Source organism: Saccopteryx leptura, chromosome 1 (genome assembly GCF_036850995.1).
Source record: "Saccopteryx leptura isolate mSacLep1 chromosome 1, mSacLep1_pri_phased_curated, whole genome shotgun sequence".
NCBI lineage: Eukaryota > Metazoa > Chordata > Mammalia > Chiroptera > Emballonuridae > Saccopteryx > Saccopteryx leptura.
This window is the reverse complement of record NC_089503.1, coordinates 266,533,089-266,551,669: the sequence shown is the minus strand read 5'-3', so window position 1 is coordinate 266,551,669 and position 18,581 is coordinate 266,533,089. Positions and strand designations below refer to the sequence as shown.

At 42.3% G+C, this 18,581-nt stretch overlaps 1 protein-coding gene across 2 annotated transcripts in view; it reads right to left on the bottom strand.

Moving 5' to 3' along the window:
* Positions 1-18,581, bottom strand: part of DOCK5 (dedicator of cytokinesis 5) — a 221,829-nt gene that overhangs the window by 106,075 nt on the left and 97,173 nt on the right. For both annotated transcript variants that reach the window (XM_066351933.1, XM_066351942.1), the window contains exons 8-12: positions 16,443-16,600; positions 15,217-15,298; positions 12,130-12,259; positions 7,280-7,352; positions 2,994-3,136 (exon numbers count right to left, since the gene is read on the bottom strand). In XM_066351933.1, coding sequence (XP_066208030.1) covers positions 2,994-3,136; positions 7,280-7,352; positions 12,130-12,259; positions 15,217-15,298; positions 16,443-16,600 — 586 coding nt within the window. The remainder of the gene's footprint in view (positions 1-2,993; positions 3,137-7,279; positions 7,353-12,129; positions 12,260-15,216; positions 15,299-16,442; positions 16,601-18,581) is intronic.

Sequence of the window (18,581 nt, the reverse complement as noted above, 5' to 3'; positions counted from 1 at the left end):
TTGTTCCTGTAAAAAAAAAAAAAAGGACAATTAAAAGGAAACATTAAATGTACAGTTATTAAATCTCTGAGAATGGACCATTTTTCTAAGTAGAGAAACAAATAAAATCACAAAAGCAAAAAGAATTATCTATATGTAAACTGAAAGTTTGATATTCATAAAAAATAAAAAATAAACTAGAAAGTGATGAGATATTTACAAATAATTACGAATTTATACTACTCATTAGAAGAAAAACATTAAGATCCACACAAAGACATGGATGGACCTTGATAACATTATACTGAATGAAATAAGTAAATCAGAAAAAACTAAGAACTATATAATTCCATACATAAGTGGGACATAAAAATGAGACTCAGTCGAAATGCAAATCAAAACTGCAATTAGATACCACCTCACACCTATTAGATTAGCTATTATTAACAAGACAGGTAATAGCAAATGTTGGAGAGGCTGTGGAGAAAAAGGAACCCTCATACACTGTTGGTGGGAATGTCAAGTAGTACAACCATTATGGAAGAAAGTATTGTGGTTCCTCAAAAAACTGAAAATACCTGACCTGTGGTGGCGCAGTGGATAAAGCGTCGACTTGGAAATGCTGAGGTCGCCGGTTCGAAACCCTGGGCTTGCCTGGTCAAGGCACATATGGGAGTTGATGTTTCTAGCTCCTCCCCCCTGTCTCTCTCTCCTCTCTCTCTCTCCCTCTCTCTCTCTGTCTCCCTCTCTCTCCTCTCTAAAATGAATAAATAATGAAAAAAAAAAAACAACCCTGAAAATAGAACTACCTTATGACCCAGCAATCCCTCTACTGGGTATATACCCCAAAAACTCAGAAACATTGACTCGTAAAGACACATGCAGCCCCATGTTCATTGCAGCATTGTCCACAGTGGCCAGGACATGGAAACAACTAAAAAGCCCATCAATAGATGACTGGATAAAGAAGATGTGGTACATATACACTATGGAATACTACTCAGCCATAAGAAATGATGACATCAGATCATTTACAGCAAAATGGTGGGATCTTGATAACATTACACTAAGTGAAATAAGTAAATCAGAAAAAACCAGGAACTGCATTATTCCGTACGTAGGTGGGACATAAAAGTGAGACTAAGAGACATTGATAAGAGTGTGGTGGTTACGGGGGGAGGGGGGAGAGGGGAAGGGCACAAAGAAAACTAGATAGAAGGTGACAGAGGACAATCTGACTTTGGGTGATGGGTATGCAACATAATTGAACGACAAGATAACCTGGACATGTTATCTTTGAATATATGTATCCTGGTTTATTGATGTCACCCCATTAAAAAAATAGAATTATTAAAAAAAAATGAGACTCAGAGACATGGACAAGAGTGTGGGGGTTACGAGGGGGGGCACAAAGAAACCAGATAGAAGGTGACGGAAGACAATTTGACTTTGGGTGATGGGAATGCAGCATAATCAAATGTCAAAATAACCTGGAGATGTTTTCTCTAAACATATGTACCCTGATTTATCAATGTCACCCCATTAAAATGAATAATTAAAAAAAAATCCATACAAAAAAATAAGACATTAATAGACCATTCACAAGAAAGAACAAAAAGTTTATCACTATTTTGCAAACCAAAAATTGAAAAATATGTGTCCTACATAAGACAGATTATCTTTATTATATAAAGTGCTCATAAAGGCTGAAAAGGAAAACTTTAAAAACTCAAATACATATATGAAATCTAGGCAATTTATGAAAAGTAGTTTTTGGGGTTTTTTATTATTTTAAACAGGTAAAGATCTTTAAGTCTCAGTTTGCAAAGCAGGCAAGATGGTCTAAGTGCCCACTGATAGAACTCTGTAGCTATATATTTCCAGATTTAAGCTTGTTGCCATCAGTTGACCGAGAAGTTCTACTCTGGGAATTATTTGGGAGGCAGTCTTAACTATGGAAAAAGTTGCATTTATAAAGGCAGTCACAGTAGAACTATTTAAGTTCACAATGCTGACAAGTTAGAGAACACATGTTTAACCAGGGAATTTCATTTTCTGAAATCCAAGCAATGGAATATTATAAAGTCACAAAAAAATATCTGTGGAGAGAATGGAAATGTTTGAAAAGTGCTGTACTTGTTTTGTTAAGCAGCAAGAGAAGAAATTAATCTTTTTTTCGTTTTGTTTAAAAAATTATTCATACAGAGCAATCTAATTTAGTGTAAGGTTTTCCATTCTAACAAATTATAGCCTAAGATTGAAAATCCCAAAACAACAGAACTATATTTAGTTATTGTTTTAATTCTTTAATGGTTCCTCATATGTCCACTCCGCTCTGGATAGCTATTAATATATGGGTAACTAAATCTGTTGAAAACAATGTTGTCTGATTGCCTTCACTGTGGAAGATAGTTAGAGGGTGGTATAAAAAAAAAGTAACTCAATCTTCAAAATTATCCAATAACCTAGCCAACTTGGCATTTAAATGTAAACATTTTAACTATTTTCCTTTATTATTTTGAATTTAAAATGAAGTTTAAATAAGCAGAGTTTCTCTTGATTAGAATGATTGTCAACAGAATGCTACATGAAGTATCAGAAACAACTAAAAACGTTTTGCTAGCTAGCCCATTGTTTTATATTAATACACATTCTGTTGTATTGTTTTGGTTTAGGAGATACAATGGAATAAATGTATTCGGAGAGTGGAACATAATTATCCTCAGAATTCTGTCTTTGTGTGTGTACCTAGAGGCAAGGGTGTAGCATTGACCAACGTGAGGAAAGAGTCATAGGATAAAAGTTTGTCCACAGAATTTACAAAATGTAGCTGCAATCCAATTCAGTGTGGGGCGCATTGCGGTGTGCTTCACCGTAAAGTGCCTTCAGCAGGAAGCTGAGGTGGACAGTCCCAGCAGGGTCTGTTTTATACCAGAGAGAGACAATGAAAGGGCAGGCGTCCAAGGACCCTGCTCTGAATGCCAACCCCTCAAGCTGAGCACATAGCTGTGTACCTTGTCCTTTGTGGTTCACTTCCTTCCCAGCTATTACTTTATTCAAGACTGAAGTGAGTGGCTCATTTTCCCCAATCACATGGGATGTTATCAGCGGCGACATGATTAGCTGTCTCTGCCGGATATAGGTTTCCATGGCGATTCTGGGAAAGAGAAATAAATAAGAGGTAAGGAAAAAAAGACCCTCTCTGTAGCACAGGGTCTTATGGAATGATTTGCAAATATAAATATCATACACACCTAACTAGAGGAACTCTTGTCTATCTTATTTTTCCATTCGGTGCCTATCTTAGACACCAAATTCATCTTGCAGATGACTTGAAGCAAAGAAGGGAAAAACCGGCCCTGGCCGGTTGGCTCAGCAGTAGAGCGTCAGCCTGGCGTGCGGGGGACCCGGGTTCGATTCCCGGCCAGGGCACATAGGAGAAGCGCCCATTTGCTTCTCCACCCCCCCCCCTCCTTCCTCTCTGTCTCTCTCTTCCCCTCCCGCAACCAAGGCTCCATTGGAGCAAAGATAGCCCAGGCGCTGGGGATGGCTCCTTGGCCTCTGCCCCAGGCGCTAGAGTGGCTCTGGTCGCTGCAGAGCGACGCCCAGAGCGACGCCCAGGAGGGGCAGAGCATCGCCCCCTGGTGGGCAGAGCATCGCCCCTGGTGGCTTGCCGGGTGGATCCTGGTCGGGTGCATGCGGGAGTCTGTCTGACTGTCTCTCCCCGTTTCCAGCTTCAGGAAAAAAAAAAAAAAAAAAAAAAGAAGGGAAAACCCCCGAGAACAAACAAAACTGATGACCTGATGACCAAATATGAACAAATCAGAGGCAATGCCTGATGCTCTTTACAACTGGAAGAGGCTGCTGTAACGGAATTGAAGGACTGGGGAAGTGGCAGGAGTTCTGGTTCTACATGGCCGTGAGCTCCACCAGTCTCCCCTCTGGGTGTGATTAGCCTCAGTTGTAAGGATCTGGGCCTGATCATATGCCTTGAAGGCCCCCATCTAGTGTCCAAACTCAATGTACAAGAACAGTGTTACACGCAGGGGCTTTTGGAGGGTGTTCTCAGACTTCATGTGATGACAAACTATTTTTATGGTTGCAGTGATGCAGACACCAGCAAGCAAGCTTCACTCCCATGATCACATCAGGCTGAGGCTCGGGCATGGTCATCAAAGAATCAAACACAGCCTGCATTCTACTGACAGCACAGGGCTATCAGCAACCACATACTGCCTGGGCAGCACAATAGGCTCCAGTCCTCTTCTCTGCTGTGGTCTGTTCTCTTGCCCACTATGCAGGCCTGCCTTTTCTGCAGGGTTTAGATCTGTGTCCTGACAACAGGGAAACATGGCAGCACAGTGCTGAAAAGTGGGCTTGCTATATCATCTGACTTGTTTTCAAAGGACTGTCTCATAGACAGACAGACTCAGAAATACACATAGAAAACGCTCTTATAATTCACCATACAGCTTTTGAGGTTAAGTTATAAAAGCATCTGCCAGAAATCTTAGGAGTTAAATGCCAGATGCTGCGATTTGCCTCATGAAAGCATTCCAGTGGCTGTTGGCCGCACAATGATCAGTGATCAAATTAGGGCTGGTCTCCCTTGAGACTCAAAGCCTGCATTATGACAGATGGGGACAGCTCAGGGTGCCCTGCTCCACTAGAGTGGCAGGAGAAGGGCTGGTGCAGAAACTCAGCAGGGAGGCATACAACCAAAGGAAGAAACCTCTGCAGATGAAAGATATACAGAAATGCATTTAAGATAACATTCATATTCATAATGCTGCAGCCAATTCAGATATATTTATAATATTATATAGAGAGAACAGAATAACTTCCATATCCATGACTGCTGCCCCTGTTACATATATATAATTTACTATGTAACATTATTACATATTTCATATAACTTTCAGAACCATAAGCACTGCTCCCATTATGCATAGACCTATATATTACATACATAATACATATATATTAATAATGTATAAAACATTATATATGTATGCATAATAAGAACAACATTCATGAATAGGAAATTATATCTATCATCAATATATTTGTTCATCTTTAATATATTAATTTATTACATTTTTCTTTTATTTTTTTCTTTCTTTTTAAATTTTATTTATTATTTTTTTTTCTGAAGTTGGAAATGGGGAGGCAGCCAGACAGACTCCCGCATGTGCCCGACCGGGATCCACCCGGCATGCCCACCAGGGGGCGTCGCTCTGCTGCGACCAGAGCCATTCCAGCGCCCGAGGCAGAGACCATGGAGTCATCCTCAGCGCCCGGGGCAAACTTTGCTCCAATAGAGCCTCGGCTGGGGGGGGGGGGGGAGACAGAGAGGAAGAAGAGGGGGAGGGGTGGAGAAGCAGATGGGCGCTTCTCCTGTGTGCCCTGGCTGGGAATCAAACCCGGGACGACGCTCTACCACTGAGCAAACCAGCCAGGGCCAGTTTATTACATTTTTATATTTAAACATATTCATTTACTCTATACATTTTATTTATTTAATATTTACTGAATATAAGATTATATATGATTTAATACATTAATATATTTAATGTATTACTATAAAATTATAATATATTTTAACATGTTATATTTATTAAATTTAATATATGACCTCTAATATTCTTAAGTATATGTAGATATTTATATTGGGAGCATATTCATGAATTTGGAAAATATCTTATAATTCAAATTAACACTAAGACACACATAATATATTTACCTCGCCATGTTTTGGGTGGGTTAGTATGTAGATGGTATGATACTATATAAATGTACATATAGTCATATAAGTAATATATGTTTCTTCACACCCAATAAACACTGAATAGCTTACATATTTTTAAAATGTGGTCAAGCCAAAAAATAAAACTTCAGGGTTTAATTTGCATTTCATTGACTCTCAGTGAATTTATAGGCTATTGCTTTGTGTGTATATTTCCTTCTTATGTTCTTATGAACTTCTATTAATTCTTTATATATTAAAAATACTCACATTTCACACACATTACAAAGATTTTATTAATTTTTCTATATATAAGTTCTTTAAAATTTTTTTTAATTGATAGGCTAAACCTGCCAATTTCTCAGTCTTTGTTGTTGGCTCAGAAAGGCCTCCCACACATCACTATTATGTAAAACGTCTATTTCCTGCAGTATTTGAAGACTGGCTCTTACAAAAGATGTTTAGTCATCAGGAATTTACAGTGTTATAAGTTGTGAGACTAAGTTCTAATTTATGCTTCTTAAATGGTCAGCTAATTTTTTCTGCATAGTCTGTCTTCCTCCACTGATTTATTATTATTCAAAAATAATTTTAAAATAATATAATCATATTATTCATTATTAATTAAATGTATATTAATTTAAATATCCTTGGGCTGGTTTCTAGAATTCTCAGTTTGTCATACTGATCTGTTGTGACAGCTGCCAGCAAGCTTAGACAATCACCTTCTCTCACTGACACGCTCAACTATTCTGTGTCAGATCCAGCAACATCCCCGGCTTGACCTACGCCTTCCTCACCTGTGCACAAGGCAAGCAGAGCATGGCTGCTAGGGCCGGTCATACATTTACACAGACATGTCTTCAGAGGTACGGGGATTGAGATTTGCTCCCCAGAGCTCCCTGGTGGTCCCTACAGGCTGCAGGGCAGCTCCTGGGCTCAGCCTGGAGGCCACTCTCAGGAGAGCTCTGCAGGGAATTCTTGCAGGTCCTCCTGGGCTGGCTCCCACGGATTGGTCAGTCTTCACTCTCACACCTCCTGAACCCTCACTTCTCCAAGCATGGTCCCCAGATTAGCGGCATCAACCTCATCTGGAGGCTTATTAGATGGACAACCAGACCTACTGGATCACTTTCACATTTTAACAAGGTCCCAGCTGGTCCATATGCATGTGCTAGTGTGACAAGCCTGTGCTGTCCAACCTGATTCCTAGTCTTTGATGATATTTATTCCAGGTAACAAAGTACGATATCCTTTGGCATTTCTGACACACCTGGCACCATTCCCGGGTTTCTAGTACAGGCATAGATTTGCCCCTTTTATAGTCCTTTAGTCATTTCAGTAGAATGAGAAGAGTTCAGTTACCCTCTGCAGGTGGAGTCCAACACAAAGGACTCTAAATAAAGGTTCCAGTCAGCGCCTCTCAGTCTTGCAGCCAGAGAGCCTTTCCTGCTCTAACTAAGCAAAAGATCCCAGCACCTGGTTCTGCATTAACATACCATCAAAGTGCTAATCCAGGTCTCAAGTCACGGGGACAAATGCCAAAGTACTCACTGCTGAAAGGGAATGAAATGCTGCTTCTCCTCGTCATCCAACTTCCCACGGATGACGTCGGTGATATCCATCACTGGGAAGAAGATAAACTTAATTAAAGAAACTAATTACTTCAGGCCTCAGCAGGTCACTATGGAGAATTAAGAATATCAGCGACACAGAGCACTGGGGACAGGAAGTAGCATATAAGAGACATTTATTCTTTGCCAACAAGAACTCCCAGTGTACCAACCTCGCAGAGAGCAATTCACCAGGCTCCCTTGTACAGAGGCTCCAATTTTCTCAGACAGCCCTGCAAATTACTCTCTTTTCCAAAGTCTATGCAAATTAAAGACACAATGAGATGTCACCTCACACCAGCCAGAATGGCTATTATCAATAAGTCAACCATCAACAAGTGCTGGTGAGAATGTGGAGAAGAGAACCCTCCTGCACTGCTGGTGGGAATGCAGACTGGTGCAGCCACTGTGGAAAACAGTATGGAGATTCCTCAAAAAATTAAAAATGGAACTGCCTTATGACTCAGCAATATCACTTCTGGGAATATATCTGAAGAAACTCAAAACACTAATTTGAAAGAATATTCACTGCAGTGTTATTTACAGTAGCCAAGATCTGGAAGCAGCCTAACCACCCATCAGAAGATCTCGGATAAAAAAAAGCGGTGGTACATTTACATAACAAAAATACTACTGGGCTGTAAAAAAAAAAAGGATATCTTACCTTTGTGACCTGGAGAGTATTATGCTAAGTGAAATAAGACAGTCAGAGAAAGACAGATACCATATGATCTCACTTATATGTGGAATCTAATGAACAAAATAAACAGGAAAAGAATAGAAACAGAGGCATGGACACAGGCAACAGACGGACAGCTGTCAGAGGGGAGGGGCTGGGGGGCTGGATGTTCCAGTGAATAAAGTGTTGTCTCTGTGTACTGAGGTGGTGAGTTCGATCTCCGGGTCAAGCGACAAAGCAACTTATGAGTGCACAACTAAATAGAACAACTAAATGGAACACAAATTGATGCTTCTCCCCCCTTCGCAACCCACTCTCCCTCAAATCAATGGAAAAATTTAAAACACACAGACACACACATATGACACACAGATAACAGTGTGGTGATGGCCAGAGGCAAAGGAGGGAAATGGAGACAGAAAGAGACTTTTCTTTGGAAAAGGGGCACATGACATAATGTGCAGATATTTTATTAAGTTGTACACTCAAAATCTGCACCCCAATAAAGTCAATAAAAATAAAATTCTACAAGACTGAGTCTCTAAATTCTTGAGAAATCTGGCACTCCAATTACTTTTTAGTGAGCCCGCATTCAAAGACCCAGGAAACACATTTCTGGTGTAAGCAGCAACAGAAGAACCAACCTGGGAGGGAAACGCAGGGCTTGAAGTGGCCAGCTAGCTGTCTGTCTGATTTGACATTTTCTCACTCAATTTACATATAAACAAAGGGAAGTCAGAGCACCTGCTGCACACACTCATGATCCTAGAGTGGTCGGCTTTTTTAATGGAAAAGAAGAGTGATTCCTAACATGATCTTATTTATACAGGTGTTATTGGCCCTAAATTAAGAGTTGAAGAAAGGGAGCCCAGCATAGGTAAGCAACTGGCGCTCAGTCAGAAGTGTTCAGTGTTAAAGCCAGGTTATGAACCCAAAGGCCATCACGGGGCCACATGACTCAGCCTAACTGTGCCCTGTTGTCACAGAGGCCAGCCTTGGCCACTCTCCAGCTGCTGGCACAGGCGGGCTCACAGCCAGAGGCAGGCCAGAGGTTAATGAATTACAATCTGGCCATAAACACTCCCTGTCAGTCCACTCCCCAGGGAACCTGTTACAGAGACAATTCTCATATGTGAAATGAAGGAGAAGGAAGTCTCTTCTCCAAGTAACCCAAATGATGTATGCCAGGCTTGAGAAATGATGGTGATGGCAGGAGGCTGTAGAAAGCAGGGCATGGCTCCAAGGTAATATGAGCCTTCAATGGAACCTACAACAGGGTACAAAACCCTGTGAAACTTGTATCTAACACTCCCTAAAAACAGCAGGCAATTCATTTGTTATTGCCATGTCTAGTTACTCGTAAGCTCTGCTGATACTCAGCAACAGGGTCAGAGTCAAGTCTCCTCTCTTTTCCCATCACACTAAATGTCCTGCACACACAGCACTACCATGACCACCACCACCCCATGACCACCACCACCACATGACCACCACCATGACCACCACACCGCTATCACTACACCACCACACCACATACTACTACCACACTATGAATACCATGATCACCACCAAACCATGACAACCACACCACCATCACCACACTATGACCACCACCACTACCTCCTCAAAAGCAAACAAAAGTTTTACTTCAATGTTCTTCTAATTCTTTGGCTCGTTCTGCATGACAATGACCTCTAACATGCCTTAACTCCTCAGAACAATAGACTGCCATGAAGATAGCTAAATGGTCCTAGGTCAGGGCTCTCGCCTCTTCTGAGATTTCACTTAAATGCTCCATCAGGGGTGACGCTGGGCCCTGTGATCACAGACTGTCACATCTGAGCAGGAGCTAGATGGCAGGGCTATTTAGGGAAGTACAAGCAGGGGTCTCCAAACTTTTTACACAGGGGGCCAGTTCACTGTCCTTCAGACCATTGGAGGGCTGCCAAATACAGTGGTCCCCTCACTGACCACCAATGAAAGAGGTGCCCCTTCCAGAAGTGCAGTGGGGGCTGGATAAATGGCCTCAGGGGGCAGCATTGCGGCCCACGGGCCATAGTTTGGGGACGCCTGATAGGGTCTCATGAGACACAGAGGCTGTCTCATTATCCACAGGCGCCTGATGGTATGAAGCTTCTGGGCCCTTGTTCCAGAAGGGATATTTCACTGATGGCTTTCAAAACTACTTAGTGACCAAAATTTCAACCTAAGACTAAAAATATATTTCCTCAATTTAACAAATTATAGAGAAAAAGAAGGGCCTCTTGGAAGGTTGTAGAATTTGATTTAAGCCAACAATCCTCTTTGAAAGAAGTTACGAACAAAATGTTGGCTTTGAGGCCCTGGCCAGCTGGCTCAGTGGTAGAGCGTCGGACCAGCATGTGGAAGTTCTGGGTTGGCGTCCCGGCGAAGGCACACAGGAGAAGCACCCATCTGCTTCTCCACCCTTCCCCCTCTTCTTTCACTTTATCTCTCTCTTCCCCTCCTGCAGCCAAGGCTCCATTGGAGCAAAGTTGGCCGGGGCACTAAGGATGGCTCCATGGCCTCTGCTTCAGGTACTGGAATGGCTCCAATTGCAATGGAACAATGCCCCAGATGGGCAGAGCATTGTCCCCTGGTGGGCATGCCAGGTGGATCCCAGTGGGGCGCATGCGGGAGTCTGTCTGTCTGCCTCCTCTGGCTTCTCACTTCGGAAAAATATTTAAAAAAAATGATGGCTTTGGCCTGACCAGGTGGTGGCGCAGTGGATAGAGCATCGGACTGGGATGCGGAAGGACCCAGGTTCGAGACCCCGAGGTCGCCAGCTTGAGCGTGGGCTCATCTGGCTTGAGCAAAGAGCTCACCAGCTTGGACCCAAGGTCGCTGGCTCCACAGGGGGTTACTCGGTCTGCTGAAGGCCCACGGTCAAGGCACATGTGAGAAAGCAATCAATGAACAACTAAGAAGTCGCAACGTGCAACGAGAAACTGATGATTGATGCTTCTCATCTCTCTCCGTTCCTGTCTGTCTGTCCCTGTCTATCTCTACCTCTGTAAAAAAAAAAAAAAAAAAAAAAAAAAAATGGCTTTGAAGAGTGGTTTACCTAGACAGGCAAATCACTTTGCAGGGAGAATTCTACTCCACTAAAATCAGTAATCAACATGCGCCACAGGCAGGGCTGATATTCCCAAAATCACAACTGAGGCTTTGCTGAGGGTCTGCTGTGTGCCAAGCACTGTGCTGGGCACTGAGGATCTAGGGGAGCGCACAGAGCCCGAGGGAAGCCCCTGGCAGTCCAGGGGTCAGTGCTGTGTGATTGATGCTAACCTTGACAATCAGACTTATCTCCCGCAGTCTCTGGGTCTGTCTCTCTCCCCCCCTCTCCTACAGTTTCCTTTAAATTATTTTTTACTATGATAAAATATACATAACATAGTCTTACCATTTTAATCATTTTTACATGGGCAGTTCTGTGGTATTAAGTTCATTCACATTGTTTGCAACCCTCCCCACCATCATCCATCTCCATGTTTTCATCATCCCAAACTGAAAATCTGTCCCCATTATCCACTAGTTCCCCTTCCCCCCCCCAGCCCCTGGCACCCACCATCTGTTCTCTGTTTCTATGAATTTAATCATTCTATACATACCTCATTGGAATCACATAGCCTTTAGCTTTTTGTGACTGGTTTATTTAACTTAATATAATATCCTCATGGACCATCCATGCTGTAGCCTGCCTCACAATTCCTTCCTTGTAAGGCTGAAGGATACTTCATTGTATGGACATGTCACCTTTTGTTTATCCCTTTCATCCATCCCTGGACACCTGGGATGCTTCCACCTTTCGGCTATTGCAAATAAGCTGCTATGATCATGGGATGCATAATTATTCCCTTGAGACCTTGATTTTAATCCTTTTGGGTACAGACCTCTGTGGGTGGAGCTGTGTTCCACACAGGCGGGTGCCCCTGGGTTTGGGGCATTTCTTCAGGGTAGCCATTGGGCATTGTTTCCCCAGCTGGAGAGAGGGGATTGCTGGGTCACAAGGTCTATATTTAATTTTTTGAGGACCTGTCACACTTTTGTACAGTGGCTGCACCGCTTACATTTGACTCTGGGTCTCTCCATACCTGCTACTCCAAAAGGTCTTCGGAGTCCATAGGTGTGCTTCTTGCCCTCCTTCAGCTCCATGTGACCCACCCGGATGATCTGGCACACGAGGCTGACGCGGGGCCGGATGAGGTCTGTGCTGCTGAGGTCCTAACGGAGCAGAGAGTGCGTAAAAGGGGGTCACACTGCACCACCCTGACACCTTTGATCTTTTTATTTTCACTCTACAACAGAACACCATTCAGAGCACATTTCTTCATGCTGAAGATCATCAGGACGACACCTCTTTTCCCCTATGCACCCAAGAACTATCATGGCATCCGAGAAAAAAAGTGACTGTATTCAAAAAATGAAAAAATTTTATTCCTCAGTTCCTACTTCAAATTCATATATCAGGTCCTATTTAATCTGAAGTCTCTTGTTCATCCACTTAAGCAGATATTTAAAAGCCAGAACACTCGCTGTTGCTACTTTCTATATATTGCCAAGATATCCCTGAGTACAGGTTGCATTTCAGTGGCAAATGAAATGAAAACTTGTATGATATTGACATTCATTGGATATCCACACATGTGGGTTCCGTTTCACCTTCCAAATGATCTCGCAAGGCAATTGTAACACAGAACTTTACACGTACTGCTTTCTGTCATCATTCATCTGTTTTTTTGTTTGTTTGTTTTTTTACAGAGACAGAGAGAGAGTCAGAGTGAGGGATAGACAGGGACAGACAGACAGGAACTGAGAGATGAGAAGCATCAATCATTAGTTTTTCGTTGCGACACCTTAGTTGTTCATTGATTATTTTCTCATATGCGCCTTGACCATGGGCCTTCAGCGGACCTAGTAACCCCTTGCTCGAGCCAGCGACCTTGGGTCCAAGTTGGTGAATTTTTGCTCAAACCAGATGAGCCCACGCTCAAGCTGGCGACCTCAGGGTCTCAAACCTGGGTCTTCCGCATCCCAGTCTGACGCTCTATCCACTGCGCCACCGCCTGGTCAGGCCATTCATCTGTTTTGTGAGAGGTGTCCAAGGAGAGTTTCTGGGTGTGTGTTGATTAGTAAGTGATGTTTCGATGAAATATCTAGTGTTTTGTGGCTCATGTTCCACAGTTATTTGTATTCCCAAGGACATATGAGTAAGCCTGGGAGTGATTTCACATATCTCATTCATTTTAACCTCCAACAGACTTTAAATGCATCTCAAATTCTTTTCAAGAAACAAGTGTCCAACACTTTTTACTGAATCAAGAATCACTTCTTAAACAATTATTCCAAATTCATCCTCTATAATTTACTTAACTTTAATCTCCAAAATAGGAACATAGACCAATGATAACATCAACCTGGAATTTCTGTTCTATGTTTTGTAAGGCTTTTGTGGAGAGAGAGATAAAGATTCCAGGTAACTAGTTAGATAAATTATAGCATGCTGATAATATTTAATAATATGCAATCATTAATAAATAAAGTTTCTGAAGAAGGTTTTATGACCCTGGAAATAATCACTACTATTTATTTAAGTGAAAAGACTGGACATGAAATGTACAGGCAAGGAGATCCTCACTGCTGGAAGGAGTTGGAGAGAGAAGTGAATTGCAGCTATGCAGTATTGATTAGGAGATGGACCAAAGATTCAATAATGCCTTTTATGGATGTGTTTTCTTTTTAATGAACACATTGACTGATAAGTGTCTTTTGATTTTAGGGAAAAAACTCACATATCTCAGAAATGAGGAACTACTTGGTCAGGTGAGTTGTAAGACGGGATGGAGCTAAATATGGGTGTAGCTTAAGGGACACAGAAAGAGAGGACAGGAGTATCTCCTTTAGGCCCAATGGGAGCTGGGAAACTTGCCCTCCCAATCTTCTCAGAACCGGTGGTTGCAGCTCTAGAACATTTCAAGCACTAATGTCATAAAAAGTGAGATAATCCCAAGAAAGTCTGAGCCCAAGTAGAAGACCCAGCACACACTGTGCTATCACCCAACACATTTCCTTGCTCTTGATGCGTATATAGCATCACTTCTCTTATCTTGAGGAGGAGGAGGGGAAAGGGGAGAGGGAGGGGGAGAAGGAGGGGAAAGGGCCATTAACATATATGCAAACAAGAAAGTCTAAATACCATCTTTGCCTGAACCATCTTTGCCAGAACCCTCGTTCTGAAAATATCGGTCCCTTAATCTGCATTGCTCACTCCTTCCACTCCAAGTCCTTGCTCAAAAAGCTCATCCCATACAGTTCTGCCCTGCTTCACCCGTTTAAAATGGCAACCCCTGCACCAGCCCAGAAACACCCAATCCTCCCAGAGCACTTATGGTTTCTAACATTCTACATGACTTTCTCATTTATTTATTGTTTATTACTGTCTGCCTTAATTTTTTTTTTTATTTAGAAAACATAATGGGGTGATATTGATCAATAAGAGTACATAGGGTTTTTTTGTTTTGTTTTTTTACAGAGACAGAGAGAGAGTCAGATAGAGAGTCAGAGAAAGAGGGATAGATAGGGACAGACAGGAACGAAGAAGATGAGAAGCATCAATCATCAGTTTTTTGTTGCGACACCTTAGTTGTTCATTGATTGCTTTCTCATATGTGCCTTGACCACGGGTCTTCAGCAGACTGAGTAACCCCTTGCTTGAGCCAGTGACCTTGGGTCCAAGCTGGTGGGCTTTTGCTCAAACCAGAGGAGCCCGCACTCAAGCTGGCGACCTCGGGGTCTCGAACCTGGTCTTCTGCATCCCAGTCCGACATTCTATCCACTGCGCCACTGCCTGGTCAGGCAAGAGTACATAGGTTTTAGGTAAACATTTCTATAGCATTTGAACTGTTAATTGTGTTGTGTCTGTCCCATTTAGACAAAGCATCTTGGACAAAATGATGCTTTTTTCCTGATGTGTTATTTCACGTGCCCAGATCAGTGCCTGGCATCCAATAGGTGCTCAAAAAATATTTGTTGAATAAGTCAGTAGGTTATTCCTGCTACGGGTATTATGAAGCCTTTTTTTTTTTTTTGATGATTTGTATTTTCATTTTCATATACTTTTCATGTGCATCTGCTAGTATCATAATCAAAGAAAATGATTATCTGTTGAAGATAGGACTTACAGTGAAGACCGCCTGAAGGTTATTAAGCTTCTCAATTTCTTTGGGCATCCCATTACTGCCCCAACGAATTAGGTAGTTCTCACTGTGAAGGAGAAAAAAATGATTCTTCATCAGGGGTTAACTGGGGATGGAGCCGCCCACAGTATGGACTGAACAGGTGTAAGGAAGGGCCAGAGAAGCCCCGTTACACTAGTCAGGCAGGTGTGGCTGCGACACCCAATGGACTCGCTCTGGAGTCCTGGTTTTGGAGATGTGTGCCTGCTGCAGCCCAGCTCCACAGGGCACACCCTGGATGGACTCATGACAAACAGTGCTTGAGATGGACACAGACACAGCAGATTCTACCAGACTCTGTCTGGGGTCCTTCTTCCATCTCAAATTCTCCGTAAAAAGATTTCAGCCTTGCTGACACAAGACTGTAATTTTATAACAATCACTCTAAATCTAACCCCTGGAACCTGTATCACCACACTCAAATAAAATTTCTGTTTTAGAAATAAACAGTCAGTAATTACTTTTAACCATCTTCTCCAAAATACATCTGTTCCCTTAACTGCTCAGCAGTGATGCATGTTACTGCAGAGTGAACAAAGCCTGTTATCAATCCAGTAGTCTTTTAAAATTTTTTCATAGATTTTATATTTAAAGTGCTTTTAGATTCACAGCAAAGTTGAGCAGAAAGTACAGATTTCTTATCATACACCCCCCGACATGCACAAACACAGGCTCCCCCATTATCAAGATCCCCCATCAGAGTGGTACCTGTGTTACAATCAATGAATTTACACCGACTTGTCATTATCACCCAAAGTCCATAGTTTACATCAGGCTTCACTCTTGGTGTCCTCCATTCTCTGGACACATGTAATGATATGTATGCACTATGCATTGTCCTACAGACTAGTATCAGGGTCTGAAGTCCTCTGTGTTCCGCAAACTCATCCCTCCCTCACCCTCCCCTATTAACTTTTGAACTCTGTTCCCATCTCTGTGTTCTGATGAGCTTTATGTGATTTCTAAGACTCAAGGAGTCCACAAACTCTTCTTGCACAGTTTCAGCAGTCAGACAAAAGGCTTAGTAGCCCAGAAGATTTTATTTTCTCCTGCCTAGAAATCCATCCCCTCTTCTCTATCTTCCTCTCTCAAACCCACCAAAGACCTCCTCAGCTACTGGGTAGGTGAGGGCTATTTTTGCAAGGTTGAAAGCAGATGACAGCCTCCACTACCTGATGAACGTGGACTGGTCTGGGTCATAGAGGGCCATGAACAACTCTGCATCTTCCCCGATGTTGCAGACGAAGTTCTTGAAGTTGACATAAAGGCCATAGGTATGGGCAACGCTGAAGAGGGATTGGCCCCTCACGTCCAGGTTCTGCAGGCTTGACTGGACACAGAGGACAAGAGAGGAAAGCATCTCGGTTTCAGCAAACGGGAAACATTGGCAGATGGGGGACAAATATAATTACGACCCAAGAGGAGAAGCACTCAGAAGAAAGCATATGTAAGTGGACAAATAACCAGCAAGCAAAAGATAATGTAATAATTTTTAAATAATCAAAACTGTCCTGTGCAGGACCTTGAACCCAAGTAATTCAGTAGCTGTCCAAAGGTGGGAAGTCATGATTTTAGCAGCTTTAAGAAGTCCTCATCTCACAATCACTTCTGGATGAACCTCAAAGCATAAAAATCACCATTCATTATCCTCCTTACAGGGAATAATTTTTCATTGCAACCAAGAGATTCCACTAGACAGGCCTTACCCTCGGGCGGTTAGCCAATCAGTCCAGAACCACAATTAAGTATTATCATAACTGTGCTAAAGAAATAAAACCTACAAACTAAAAAAACAAAAAAACCCCTACAAACTAAGACAACAGAAAGAAAAACAGAAACCTTGACTCATCAGAACAGAAAGACTAGAAGACCATGTACTAAAATAAAATATCGATATGGCCTGACCAGGCGGTGGCGCAGTGGATAGAGCGTCGGACTGGGATGCTGAGGACCCAGGTTTGAGACCCCGAGGTCGCCAGCTTGAGCGTGGGCTCATCTGGTTTAAGCAAAAACCTCACCAGCTTGGACCCAAGGTCGCTGGTTCCAGCAAGGGGTTACTCGGTCTGCTGAAGGCCCACGGTCAAGGCACATATGAGAAAGCAATCAATGAACAACTAAAGTGTTGCAATGCTCAACGAAAAACTAATGATTGATGCTTCTCATCTCTCCGTTCCTGTCTGTCTGTCCCTGTCTATCCCTCTCTCTGTCTCTGTAAAAAAATAAGTTAATTTAAAAAAATTAAAAAAAATTAAAAAAAATATCGATATGGTCAGGAGGCCATAATATAAGCATGGTGATATAATATAATATAAATATAACCTAAGTATAGGTGATTTTTTTTCTCTTTTTCTGAACCTTTCTAGTTTCTAGGTAGCATCCCATTATTACTTTCAACATCTTTCAAATTATTTCTTAATATTATTCAATTTTGAAAATTGTTAATACATGCATTAAATACAGAAGGTTACATAGTAAAAAAGGCTCCTTTCCACCCAGCTGTCCTTCCCAAAGGCATCCATTAATGACCAGTTTCTTAACACAAACAAGCACAGGTGTATGAGTATTTTTTAAGTGAAAGGAGAGGAGATAGAGAGGTAGACTCCTGAATGCATCCCAACCGGGATTCACCCAGCAACCCCATCTGGGGATGATACTTGATTTACCAAGCTATTTTTAGCACCTGAAGCTGATGCACTTGGACCAACTGAGCTATCTTCATTGCCAGGGACTGATGCTCAAACCAATCAAGCCACTGGCTGTGGGAGGGGAAAATGGTCACTTCTCATGTGTGCCCTGACTGGGGATCAAACCTGGGACATCCACACGCTGGGCAGACATTCTACCACTGAGAAAAGTGGCCAGGGACTGAATATTCTTTTTTGAAACACAAATAATAGTATTTCATATACAGTTCTGCATCTTGCTCTTTTTTACTTAATATCTATCTTTGCAATCTTTCCAGAGCAGAACATACATAGAACTGCCTCATTCTTCATTATGTTTTGCTTTTAAAATGAGAACATGAATTTCTAAACAACATTTCTACTTCTGTGGTCACTGACTCCCTTTCCTCTCACTAAAAACAAAAGCATAGCCTGACCAGGTGGTGGTGCAGTGGATAGAGCGTCAGACTGGGATGCCGAGGACCCAGGTTCGAGACCCCAAGGTCGCCAGCTTGAGCACAGACTCATCTGGTTTGAGCAAAAGCTCACCAGCTTGGACCCAAGGTCGCTGACTCGAACAAGGGGTTACTCAGTCTGCTGAAGGCCCGAGGTTAAGGCACATATGAGAGAGCAGTCAATGAACAACTA